The following is a 12,163-nucleotide window of genomic DNA, read 5'->3' as shown; positions in this document are numbered from 1 at the left end:
ACAGCAGGTCAGGCAGCATCCAAGGAGCAGGAGAGTCAGTGTTTCAGGCATAAGCCCTTCACCAGGAATGTCCCTGGAGACTCTGTCTATGGCAAGTGTTTGGCCGTAGCTCCTATCCGACTGCATAGAATGGCAGGTGGATCTCTGAGGAGTATACAGAAGTCGGAGGTTGATAGCTTTAGGGTACAGTCAGGTTCACATGAGGGACTGTCAGGTGAGGTAGGATATCGTGGAAGAATCTCATGTTAATGTTTCCCTTTCAAATAAGTATCCTGTTTTGGATATTGATGGAAATTGCGCTCTGCAGTTCACATAATGTCTGGCTGTTAAGGGGGTATGTCAAGGTCCAAACTTTCAATTGCGATCGGGGACTCTGTAATTGAAGCACAGGCATTTCTTTGGCTTTAAGTGAGACATCAGGGTGGTGTGTTCCCTCCACGGTGCAGGGTCAAGGATATCACTGAGCAGTTGCAGCAAATTCTGAGGTGTGAGCAGTCAGATATTGTGCTGAATCCATGAAGTAGGTAGAGAAAGGGATCAGGTTTTGAGAGAATGTAAGAAGTTAGGCTGGAGGTTTAAAAAGCAGATGTCAACAGTGAACTCCTGAATCACTGGTGCCATGTGAGTGTGAGGAGAAATAGGAGGATAGGGCAGATTAATGAGTCACTGAGGAGCTGGGGCAGGGGCTCACATCTTTGGATCTCTTGTGGGGCAGAAGTGATCCCTCGAAGAGGGAAGGATTGCACCTGAACTGGAGGGGTATGCAGATCCTTGTGGGAAGGCTTGCTAGTGCTACTCAGTCCCCAAACTAGTTTGGGGTTGGTGGGACCCTCTTGAGACGAGAAGGTTGACACTGATGAGGGGGGCAAGTTAAATGGACGAGGCATCTCCCCCCCCCCCCCCCCCCAAAACAGCAAGTGGGAAATTGGAGTGAATATCTAAAGGTATCACAGTTGTAAGAATAATAGGGTTATAATGGTATGGGATTTCAACTTTCTAAACATAGTCTGGGACTGCCATGGAGAGGAATTTGTGTTCAGCAATCTTTTTTATTTAATATGTGAATGTACCTACAAGAGAAGTAGGTCCATTTGTGCCAATCAGTTTCTTATTAGCAAACCACTTTCTACCTATACTAAAATTAGTACCTATTCTGACCTGATTCCTTCATTTCAAACTGTAGTCTTGAAATGCATTCCCAGATAATTCTCTAATTTAACCAAGCCTCATTTGCTGGTGATAAACTTGCAATGCAGGTGATAATGCTGCAGTATTTAGTCCGTAGCACTAGGTGGCACTAGTGTATGTCATACCAACAGTGTTGTGTGTTCTGTACTAATCACAATAGTTATTTAGTTTGCAAAGATTTGTTATGCATTCAAGTTAATATGGTTATGTTTTAAAATGAATATTTCTTAAAGAATTGCAGCAAGAGATTTCCTGTTCAATTTGCATCTGAGTGGAAATGATCCAGCCAGTTTGACGAAGGAGCTTGCAGTTGGCTTCTCCTCTCGTGGTCTAAAGAGAGGGGAGTACTGACTGATGTGGTGTTACCGTGTTGTGCCATCCAGTGATCCATGTGAGGAAGTGATCAGTTGGAGCTGAGATTCCAAGTTGGCCTTGGTGTTTGGATGACCAGCTAACACATGCCTGCCTGGCCTGTATAAAGGCAGGCTTCTTAGGGTAAAACTGCCAAAGGCAGCTGTACCGAGGGATCCATAGCTTGGTTATAACCAGGAACTTTGGAAGATGTAAATTGCAGGTGGGATGTCATTGACTGCAGAGTTCACACATCATTTTGTGGGATGTGATCTTCCAGCCAGGATTTAAATCACATTGGGGTTAAGGGTTTATTTTTTTTTTAAGGATAATTAAGCACCAAAATTGATGCAATCGTTCCAAAGAAAACTAATCATGAGCTAAACTTTAATGAACCATGACTTTGTAAAGAAACAGTCGAACTCCTAAGCCACATTTCTATAAGAAATAGGCATCTCACATTTCGTTTGAACTTCTTTAAAAGATATGAATTTTACTTGTAATAGTGGAGGTTTATTTGTTTTTGGATATTGTAGCTCTTGGCCCTCAGTCCAACAAAGATGTGATGTGCTCCTGTTCTGAGCTGGTGCTGCTGACTGGATTTTGCAACTCGACACAATTCAAATGCATCTTCTTTGCTACCTTGTCCTCTGATTTTTGTACAGGATTGTAATTACTTCCATGTGTCTTTCAATTCTTGGCATAAATTTTAAATGTTCATGTTAATGTACACAAGTATATTGTAGTGTAGGAGTGGCCACTTCAATCACTAATGGTTTTCTCTAAGTCTTTCCTGCTTTTATTTTTGTCTCCATGTTTGGATTTTTCACTCTTATTTACTATTTCATCTTCAGCAATGGCTTGGACAGACGAGTTTGCACTTAAAAATAATATTTAATATTAAAGATCTTTTTTCCACTTTTCCTCATTGGGATGTTACTCAGTGAAATCGTTCTAACTTAATGTAACACAACTTGCCATCAAGAATCCCAAGGAGGCCATTAAGGCCCACCAAGTCCCCATTGACCCTCCAAAGAGAAGACCCATCCCAGTCCAGTAAACTCTGCATTTCCCAAGGCCACTCCATCTAACCTGTGCATCTTTGGGCTGTGCAAGGAACCAGAGCACCCAGAGGAAAAACAGACGTGGGGAGTGTTCAAACTCCAGTCACTCGAGGCTGGACTTGAACCTGAGTACCTGATGCTGTGAAGCAGCAGTGTTAATTACTGAGGTACCTTTGCCCAATCTTGTCAGTTTTTAGCTGGAAAGGGGTGTAGTGGAGCAAGCTATAACTTAAGTGAACCACACAACAGCCTTCATCCCTTTATTGTATCTATGTAAACCAACCTGATGGTTTTTCTAACACTTTTACACCCTCGCTCTAACAACAGGCTCAATGTTCTTCACTCCATACCTGACCAGAAATGTAGAAGCTCACTTCAGTTTGAGTTCTTATACTTCCAGTATTAAAGCCAGAATTTTGTTTCCTTCATTAAATGCACAATCCACTGGAGCCGCTCCTGTTTCCTTACCTTTTTTCTTTTCTAAATTATTGTAGCTACTACCAGGATCCTCTTGCTGTCAATAAGAAATGATGATCTTTCAAAGCACGTTGCCTGTGCCCACTGAGTGATCCAGTGCTGATAATTAGGGAAACCACTTCCCATATGTTTACAATTTGAGAAATGCCCCTTTCCCTAAAACCTTCACTGCCTTCCCTCTTGACACATGATGGGAACTAATAGTCAGTCTGCCTGCTTTGAGAACATTTGTGCTTTGGATCCTTGAGGCAGGTGGATTTTTGAGCCAAGTGTCTTGGTCTGACAATTGGATTGTACAGTTTCTTTTAAGGAAAATGTATTCACTCATGGGATGTGGCCATTGCTGGTTGGTCACCTCTTATTGCCCACCCTAAGTTGTCCATGAGAAGGTGGGGGTGAGCTGTAGCCTTGAAGTGCTGCAGTCCACATGCTGTAGGTAGACCCATAATGCCCTGAGGGAATTCCAGGATTTTGGCCCAGTCACAGATCAGTAAAACATCCAAGACGACAGGATGGGAAGTGGCTTGGAAGGAAATAACCGGGAGGTGGTGTTCCCACCTATCTGCTGTTTGTCCTTCTAGATGGTCGTGGTCACTCACCTACTCACCGAAAGTCAGGCAAGCTTGTGGATTCCTTGGATGGCGTGTAGTTTGATGTTTGTTCTGGACTGAGCAGTAGGGCTAGCTAAACTGCTCTTGCAAAGTGTTTACCTAGATTTGATGGGCTGAATTTCCTCTACTTTTCCTGTAATCATTGTTTCCAATACCAAGCTTATCTGATGCCATTCAACTGGAGCTCCACTTTCTGTATGTCAATCCTGTGGGCTTTGAATTTGGTTCCGAGATTAGGCTGCACTAGCTATGTGATATGCCAGAGTCCCTTCTCTAGCCTTATGAAGTTAGAAATGCAAATACAATCCTCTCTTTTTTTAAATTGACTGCAGAATTACTAAATTACTGACAAGATGCCTTTCTGGTTTTGTGCAAAAATGAAGTATCTGGAAATATACCTTGGGTTAAAAATTGGATTTTTGAAAGAAGTCCTTCTCGTTTGAATTTTGCTAATTTTCTCTTTTCTCTCTTCAGGTTTTGGAGCTGCTAGCAGTTCTGCTTCTCTTGAAGATGGCCGTTACTCTAAAAACAATGTTCTTCATAGTTATCATGCACAGATAGATAGCAGTCTAGGTAAGGCATTATCATATTGTCGCCTTGTGTGTCCATGCATTTGTTTCTTGTAGAACTTGGACCCATCCACACCTCAGAAGAGAATGTCATTTGACTGATATTGGACAGGTACTGCATTAATTCTGGTATCCCTGATTATAAGGAAGATGTCAAACTTGAAAAGGTTGAGAAAAGATTTACAAGCATGTTGCTGCGGTTTGAGCAGTAGGGAGAGGCTGAATTGGCTGGGGTTATTTTCTCTGGAGGGTAGGAGGCAGAGTGTTGACGTTAGAGGTTTATGAAGTCATGAGGGGCATAGGTAGGGTGAGTAGCCAAGGTCCTTTTCCCCAGGGTGAGGGAATCCTAAACTCGAGGGCATAGGTTTAAGGTCAGAGGGGAAAACTTTGAAAAAGACCTGAGGGCAACTTTTACAAGCAGAGGGTGATGAGTGTATGGAATGAGCTGCTGGAGGAAGTGGTGGAGGCTGATATAATTGCAACATTTGGATGGATAAATGAATAGGAAGGGTTTCAAGGGATATGGATCAAATGCGGTCACATAAGACCAGACTAATTAAGAATATCGGATTTGGATGACTTGGACTGAAGGGTCTGTTTCCATGTTGAACATCCCTATGACATTACCAATTGAAACCTCAAAGTTACAATTTTAGTTAGGTAAATGGAACTAAAGCATGAGGTTATTGTGATCTAATTCTGATGTGATCCTGAGTCTCTCTGCCTAATGGAGATTTTTGTAGTTTTGAGGCACAAATAGCGCCTCCTTCATGGCTTGGTCTTTCAATGATCAGCCATCTTTAATGCCACGAGTGATCTGTTGTTCCTCAGCAGATCTATCAGCAACTGGTCTTAATTTCCAAGTACTGTGTCCAACACCACCATCACCCCTATCCAAACAAAACCTCTAAACAAATGTATTCCCTGTAACAGATACAATAACCCACTGCGCGAAGGATCAATTGTTGCACGTTTGAAGATCTTTAATCTCTGACAGCAGAGCACTTTCTGGTACACTAAATCTTCAGTGGCCCTCCCTCCTTTGCCCTTCCTGAGCTTCCAGTCTCTGCCCTACTGTTGTGGCAAAGTGTCCAAGGGGGTCACATATTTAATTGCCAGTAACAAATGTCTTGTCTTCTGGTCCCTCCAAGTACAAGAACGTGTCAGTTTTATTTTGCCAATCAATAAAACATTTCCTATTACAAATTGCTGTACTCAAAAGTAATAAATAATTCAAATGATAAGGTTCTTTGTAAATTCTCGTTTGAATTTATATTAATGGTTTAAGCATACCACTTGTAACTGTAATGGGTAGCTTGTATTTCTTTTGCATTCATGTTGCATTATAATTTCTATTTTAAGTGAATTTTGTGAAATATACTTCCTCCAAGATCATCTTTCCCTTTTGCAGTCAGGAATACTTCAGTAGGGAATTATGAGGTAGCAATTTTGTGGTTTCAAGTCCCAATGCAGGAAGTTCAGCTGGCATTCCAATGCGGTATTGAAGGAGTGTTGCCATTGCCATCTTTTTGAGTAAGCGGTTGAATCGCAGCTGCCTGTGCTGTTTTGAAGAAGAGCAGGAAGTTATCCTTACTGATGAGCATGTATATCCCAGAATCAACAGGAAAAGAGCATGGTGGCTTAGTGGTTCGCACTGCTGAATCACAGCACCAGGGTCCCAGATTCGATTCCAGCCTCTGGTGACCGTCTGTATAGAGTTTCCACATTGTGTCTGCGTGTGTTTTCTCCAGGTGCTCTAGTTTCCTCCCACAGTCCAAAGATGTGCAGGTCAGGTGGCTTGGCCATGCCAAATTGCCCACCGTGTTAGTTGCAATAGTCAGAGGGAAATGGGTCTGGGTGGGTTACACTTCAGTGGCTCGGTGTGGACTGGTTGGGCTGAAGGGCCTGTTTCCACACTGTAGGTCATCTAAACTAAACAGATGACTTGGTCATTCACATGTGGTCTGTATAAGCTTCCTGTGTGCACACTTCCTGACTTTAACCGTAATGACTACTGTTCAGAAGTACTTCAGTCACCATATATGTGCAAGATGTCTTACACTATAGTTATCTAAGCAAGAGTCATGGTTCCTTCTCTTTCTTTGTAATCACAGATGAGCTCTCCTCTGGCCTTGGCCGTCTGAAGGGGCTGGCAATTGGCCTGCAATCAGAAATTGATGACCAGGATCAGATCATTGACCGGTTGACGACCAAGACTGAGCGCCTGGACTCTAAGATTATTGCAACTGATCAACAGATTCGTAAACTATAAAATGTCGCTTGGGATTTCACATGTTTTAAAATCCTTGTGAAAATAACCTTGCAGAAATAACTCTATTCAGATGTTTTCATGAGCGGGTTTTAAAGAAAACAACTTGACACACCTTTACCCCCCCAACCAAGAAATTGAATTGATTCTTGAAACAATGTATTTCTGAATGTATAGCAATGGCATCTGAATTTTTGATTATGTATGTTGGGTATCTGTTACCAATACTAATTGATATGCAATACAGAAAGGATCCGAAGTTGTGCAGCAATTTTATGTGCACACTCTTCTAATGTGAATGATGATAATCTGTCACTTTGGACAGGTGGCACATATTGTACAAGATTTAAAATCTGTCACTACTAATACAAAACCTGGATGCACTTGTTACTGGTAGCTTTGATGGAATAGGGAGCCAGTAAAACTGGCCTGTGAGAGATCACTGAAGAATTATTAAACGTTAGACTCCAGTTCTGTACTAGGATCTGATAAGTCAGCTTTAGCTGGTTCACATTTTGCCTGCTGACTTACAATTCAGGATGCCCCTGTTCATTCTTGCCTAGTCTGTGGTTTCACTTTGTGAAGATGCTTGGATATCGGTATTTCGTCATTGGTGACTAGCATCAGGTCAGCAATGTATCAACCTCTTATCAAGATTAATATGTATCAACAATCAATGTTTCCACCAGTCAGAGTTATCCTTATCAAAACATGCCCTTTGAATTTTTGCATCAAGGGAAACAACCTCTTTTGTAAGGCTGTTTTTAATGAGCAGTCTTTTGTTCTCTTGGAATCTCAATTTGTAGCATATGTAAACACTTGAGTATTCAACAAAACGTCATGGTCAATGTACCTTGGCACTACTGGAGGAGCTCTCTATAGAGCAGGCCTATTAGCTGTTAATTTAATCCTGTTATGCTTGTGATGTATTTAGGGTATTTGGGCTCGAAGAATCCTTGCGAACCACCATTAGCTGATTGTCGAGCAAATGTCTGGGGAATTGTCTTTTTAAAAAATGATTTGAAAATAAGATTTTAAGCAAATTTGGTAATATCTTGATTGAGTTGTCACACACCTAAATGGTGTATTGGTAAATGGAGTGTACCTTGAGTTTGCTCATGTCTTAATTCAACACTATAGCAGTGAATGAATGATTCTGTAGAATGTACTTCCTCCTTCACTTCTCACTGTTTGTCAATGAGCTGAGAGGTGCATTGTGTCCAAGTCACTTTTTATTAGTGTTTCTTTGTCTTGTTTCTTGCCTTTTGATTTCTTCTGTCTATGGTGCAATTGAAAGAGCTGATTAATTGAGATTGTGAGCTTGATAGTCCGAATATAAACACATGCTGTTCTCTCAACATCCGACCGAGAAGTTGCAGCTCTTGAAAATTCCATGAATCTGACCCCATATTAGTTATAACCATCAGACTGCTCCTTTTGTCTAGTTATGGTGCCAAGTTGTCTGCCTGCTGAGAAATTCAAGGATCTTCACAAAGCTTTTTTTATTGCAAGGCTTTTTGTTTCCTTCAAGGTTTGTGTTTTGATGAATGAAGTATGAATTGAGTGGGAACAGAATTGACTGAGGCCACCAGGATCAAACTTTTTGTTCTTGAGACTCCGCAGTATGTCTGTCATAACCAGTTTATTTACTGTCTTTCAAACTAAGTTTGTGCAAACACATTGTGCCTGCCTTTTTTACCCATTAACCTTTTGTAAGTCAGGTCAGGGTTGGGTGAAGAGATCAAAGTACAGCCTATTTTGAAGGTTGCAAATGTCTCTCTCGAGGCTGTAAAGTCCAAATTAGCAAATGAGCCCATCTGGACACACCCCCAAATCATGGGGAATGTGGTAGGTTACTGCTAGACACATTCAGCAACTGTTTTTCAGGGGTTCTGAGGAACAATCTATAGAAAGTACCTGTTCTTAGGATGTACATCAGATTTGCGTTCAAAGAAGAATGAGCAATTAATTTGACTATATAATTAAAGAATCCAACTTTTTAATATTCACTGGTTTTTGTCAATGGTGGAACATTTGGATTGAAATATCCAACTTTGCACCAAATTGTGTCTCAAACTAAAGTTTGATTTCAATTTCAAGAACCTCTACATTATTACTTCAAATTCTGCAAGTATATGGGTTTGTAGCTATTGCAACTTCCTTTTGGATGCAGTAACTGAGTGTAAAAGCTAAATTTGTTTTAATGTACTTGAAATGTGAAACATTAAAAATGTTGGCTATAATTGAATGTGAATATCAAGTGTACAGACTTTATTGCTTAATGACATTTTGCACTTAACAGAACAGTTGGCAAGGAGCCAATCAATATTTGAGAGGTGCTGATTAGTTGGTGAGTGGACAACTTGCTAACATGTCAATTAATGATTAACAACTAGCAGCCAGGTTTTGGTTCAGGCCAGGTAATTAACTGGCTGCTATCATCATTAATGTGTGCATTCTCCACGGCAGTACCTTTACCGACATCCACTTGCCAACTAATCAGCTCCTCTCCTCAAGTATAAGTATTCATTGCCTCTTTGGTTTGCAAGAATACCAATTCATTCTGGTGAGTGCAAGATGAAAACCTGTGACAATGTGTCTTCAGCAACCAAGTTATGCACTACAAATGACTATTTGTATGCAAATGTTGAATCGATGTTTTTAGAAATTATTCAACAAGCAATGTCAAATTACTCATTCTGTAATTGAGTGCCATTGTGTACGTGTAATCTGGTTATTTTGTAAGATTGCATAGCCATATTATCTTTACTCTTCATTGTGGACATTTTTCTGCAAATGTGCATTAAATTGTGAATTTGAGAATCAGAGTAACAAATTGAAGTTTTCCTGCACTCATTTCAAAAAGCGAATCACAATTAGCTGCACATTACTATAGTCCTCTGTGGTCTAGCACTGCTAGTACATGGTGCATAATCAGCAGGTGTCTGAATTTTCAATTTCCAGAAAGTAAGTTGTGTATACTTTGAGAGATTGAAAGTATTTACTGCTCAATCAAAGTTGAAGGGGAACATGTGACAATACCTGAAGTATTTTGAAACCTTGCTGCTGCCTTAGTTTCTTTCATATGTCAAAAAGACTTGTATAGATATTTGACCTATATTGGCCTGTGGCAGCGTTTACTCTACATGGAGGCTCATACATTTGAACACGTTGTTTAGATAAATTAAGAGTGCAGCATTTTTGTAAATCTGGAAATGGTGCCATTCTGGTATTACTTGACATGTTTAGATAAATTGCATACAGCATTTCTATCGAGTGCCTTCTGAAAAGTTTTAATACACCAAAAGTACTAACTAGCCTATGTGGAATAGGTTGTACTAACATTTACAAGGGGCATGGAAATTATAGGGTTTCTGCTCAATTTATAATGTGATTCTGCTTTAACTGTAAAAATACTTGGAAGAGCAAACTAATAAAATGTATTTGATTTGTTACTGGGCTGGAAATATTTGTATTTTGAGCTTTAAGCTTCAACTGCCTTTACGATTTTTGGACTTTTAGTTAGAAATGATCTGACTTTTTGTCATAAAACCTCTAATGCATGTGATCTGGCAAGAGGAAATGAACGAAACTGGAATTTTATCTTTCCCGTACAGAAGTTTGGATTTGTTTTCAGTTTTTACAAGACTGAGATTGGTCTGTGAAGATTGGCTAAACTCCATTGATCATAGCTTGGATGATCAATGTGGAACCGATATCGGCTATTGGAGTGCTTTCTATCTGCATGTATATTGTTTCCTACTGTTTTAAAGTGGCCTTAAAAAAACATGCATTCCTGACTAATGCTATTCCTTCTACATAAAATTGGTCCCCTCTGTGGGTGACATCCTAGAAGACTTTTTAAAAAGTACACCTGGTTTTCTTGTTTAGTTTAACTAAGAATGCAGCTGTTGTATATGGAAATCAGCTTTCCAAAATCTCAGCGTTGGTAACTATGTACATACTAACAATATCACCAGGTTTTTAGGTCAATCTACTTTTTTTTTCATCCTTCCCTCCTACAGAAGCTGAGTCTTTAGTGAATAATGCAGAATTACGTATTCCATGAAACATTTTGTTCTGTGCTCTACTGAAAATCGTAGTGTGGTCTTAAATACAGCTGCTAGAGGGTGGCTAAACCAAAAAGCTGCTTCCCCTAAAGGATATAAGTAAAAATTCAGTACAATACTTCCATGGTTACCACCATTCAGAGGCTGGTTGATCTAGGTTTAAGGAGTCTCGTGGGATTTCAAGGAATGTCTCAGTAGTTAGTTCAAACCTCTAGATTATTAGATCACTAAGTACTATGCAATCATATCCCTTGTGTAGTACTTTTTACAACCTCCAGGGTATCGCAAAGGGATTTACACAATAAAAGGCAGCTAATTTGTGTATAGGAAGCTCCCCTGAACAGCAATATCATGACCAGCTAATCTCTTTGACATTGAACTAAGTATTGATGGAGGCAGTAAAGATGGTGTACTTAATCCTATTTCAAGTAGGACCATGGGGAATTGGGGTCCTCTGTCTAATGTCTCTAGAAAATGTTGTTCGTGGGAAGCGTGTTGCTGACTGGGCTGGTATTTATTTCCCATCCCTGGTTGCTCTTGTGCTAAGCTGCCTGCTATAGACCATTTGGTTTGGGTTTCACTCTGTACTGTTAGTGCAAAGGTGCCAGGTTTTTGACCGACTATTTCTGAAATCGGGTGATGTGCGGCTTGGAGGGGGACTTGCCCGTGGTGGTGGTACTACTTTTCCGCAATGCAACACTCTCTTTGATACTTCACTGAAGTGTCAGCCTAGACTACTGTGTGTGTGTGTGTGGTCTGTTCTCATCTCTGGGTTTAGCAGTTCTGTGGTTGGTACTCCTATCCCACATAGTCAGGTCTGGAATCCTCTTTTTGTTTTGATGTGTTTTTGGCTCACTTATTTTTTAATTTCAGTTGGGTGTTGGTATTGCTCATGAGAGCTTTGGTGCAATGGTATGCCTTATTTCTGAGACAGGAGGTCCAAGTTTAAGAAATTTACCAAAGATCCTTTAGACATCACCTTCCAAACCCATAACCACTTCAACCTCGAAGGACAAGGACATCAGATGCAGGAGAACACTGCCACCTACATGCTCCCTTCTGAGTTGCTCACCATCCTGACTTGAATATATTGCAGTTCCTTTTGCTGTTGCTGGTTCAAAAACTTTCAATGCCCTCCCTGGGAACCTGATGACTGACTGGTTGCCATTTTGAATAGCCATAGACTTTCTGTTACAACATTGGGTAAACCTCTTTGCTAATTTAAAACTAGCAATCTCAAAGATTTATTCCATGTAGTAATGTGTAAATTTGATAGGTCAAGAACTAGTTAAAGTACAAATTAACAACCTTATTTCTTAAAGTATAACAGAATAATTAACAACTATTTACAATGCCTCCCTCTAACATATATTTTACTTTGCCCTCTACAATACTACTCTAAAATCCCTGAGTAAGAATTACAAAACTACTTATCTCAACCAGGCAGCTTCCAGTTTTTGCTGAATTACTGTCTTTTCTCGTGGATTCTGCTTCAGAGGTTACTGATCAATAAAGTACCTTTTTTTTTAAAGAGTTAATCTTTAGGTAGTCTTTTTACATGCTG

The 12,163-nt window shown here is 40.2% G+C and overlaps 1 protein-coding gene across 1 annotated transcript in view; it reads left to right on the top strand.

The window, feature by feature from the left end:
* Window positions 1-9,984, top strand: part of snap29 (synaptosome associated protein 29) — a 32,187-nt gene extending 22,203 nt beyond the window's left edge. Inside the window, exons 4-5 of the mRNA XM_060843453.1 lie at window positions 4,166-4,264; window positions 6,375-9,984. Of these exons, the coding sequence (XP_060699436.1) occupies window positions 4,166-4,264; window positions 6,375-6,532 (257 nt within the window). The 3' untranslated portion in view covers window positions 6,533-9,984. The remainder of the gene's footprint in view (window positions 1-4,165; window positions 4,265-6,374) is intronic.
* Window positions 9,985-12,163: the final 2,179 nt, after the last annotated feature.

This window comes from Hemiscyllium ocellatum, chromosome 24, assembly GCF_020745735.1.
Source record: "Hemiscyllium ocellatum isolate sHemOce1 chromosome 24, sHemOce1.pat.X.cur, whole genome shotgun sequence".
Lineage (NCBI taxonomy): Eukaryota > Metazoa > Chordata > Chondrichthyes > Orectolobiformes > Hemiscylliidae > Hemiscyllium > Hemiscyllium ocellatum.
Note: the sequence above shows the minus strand (reverse complement) of the source record. Positions and strands in the feature narration are given on the sequence as shown.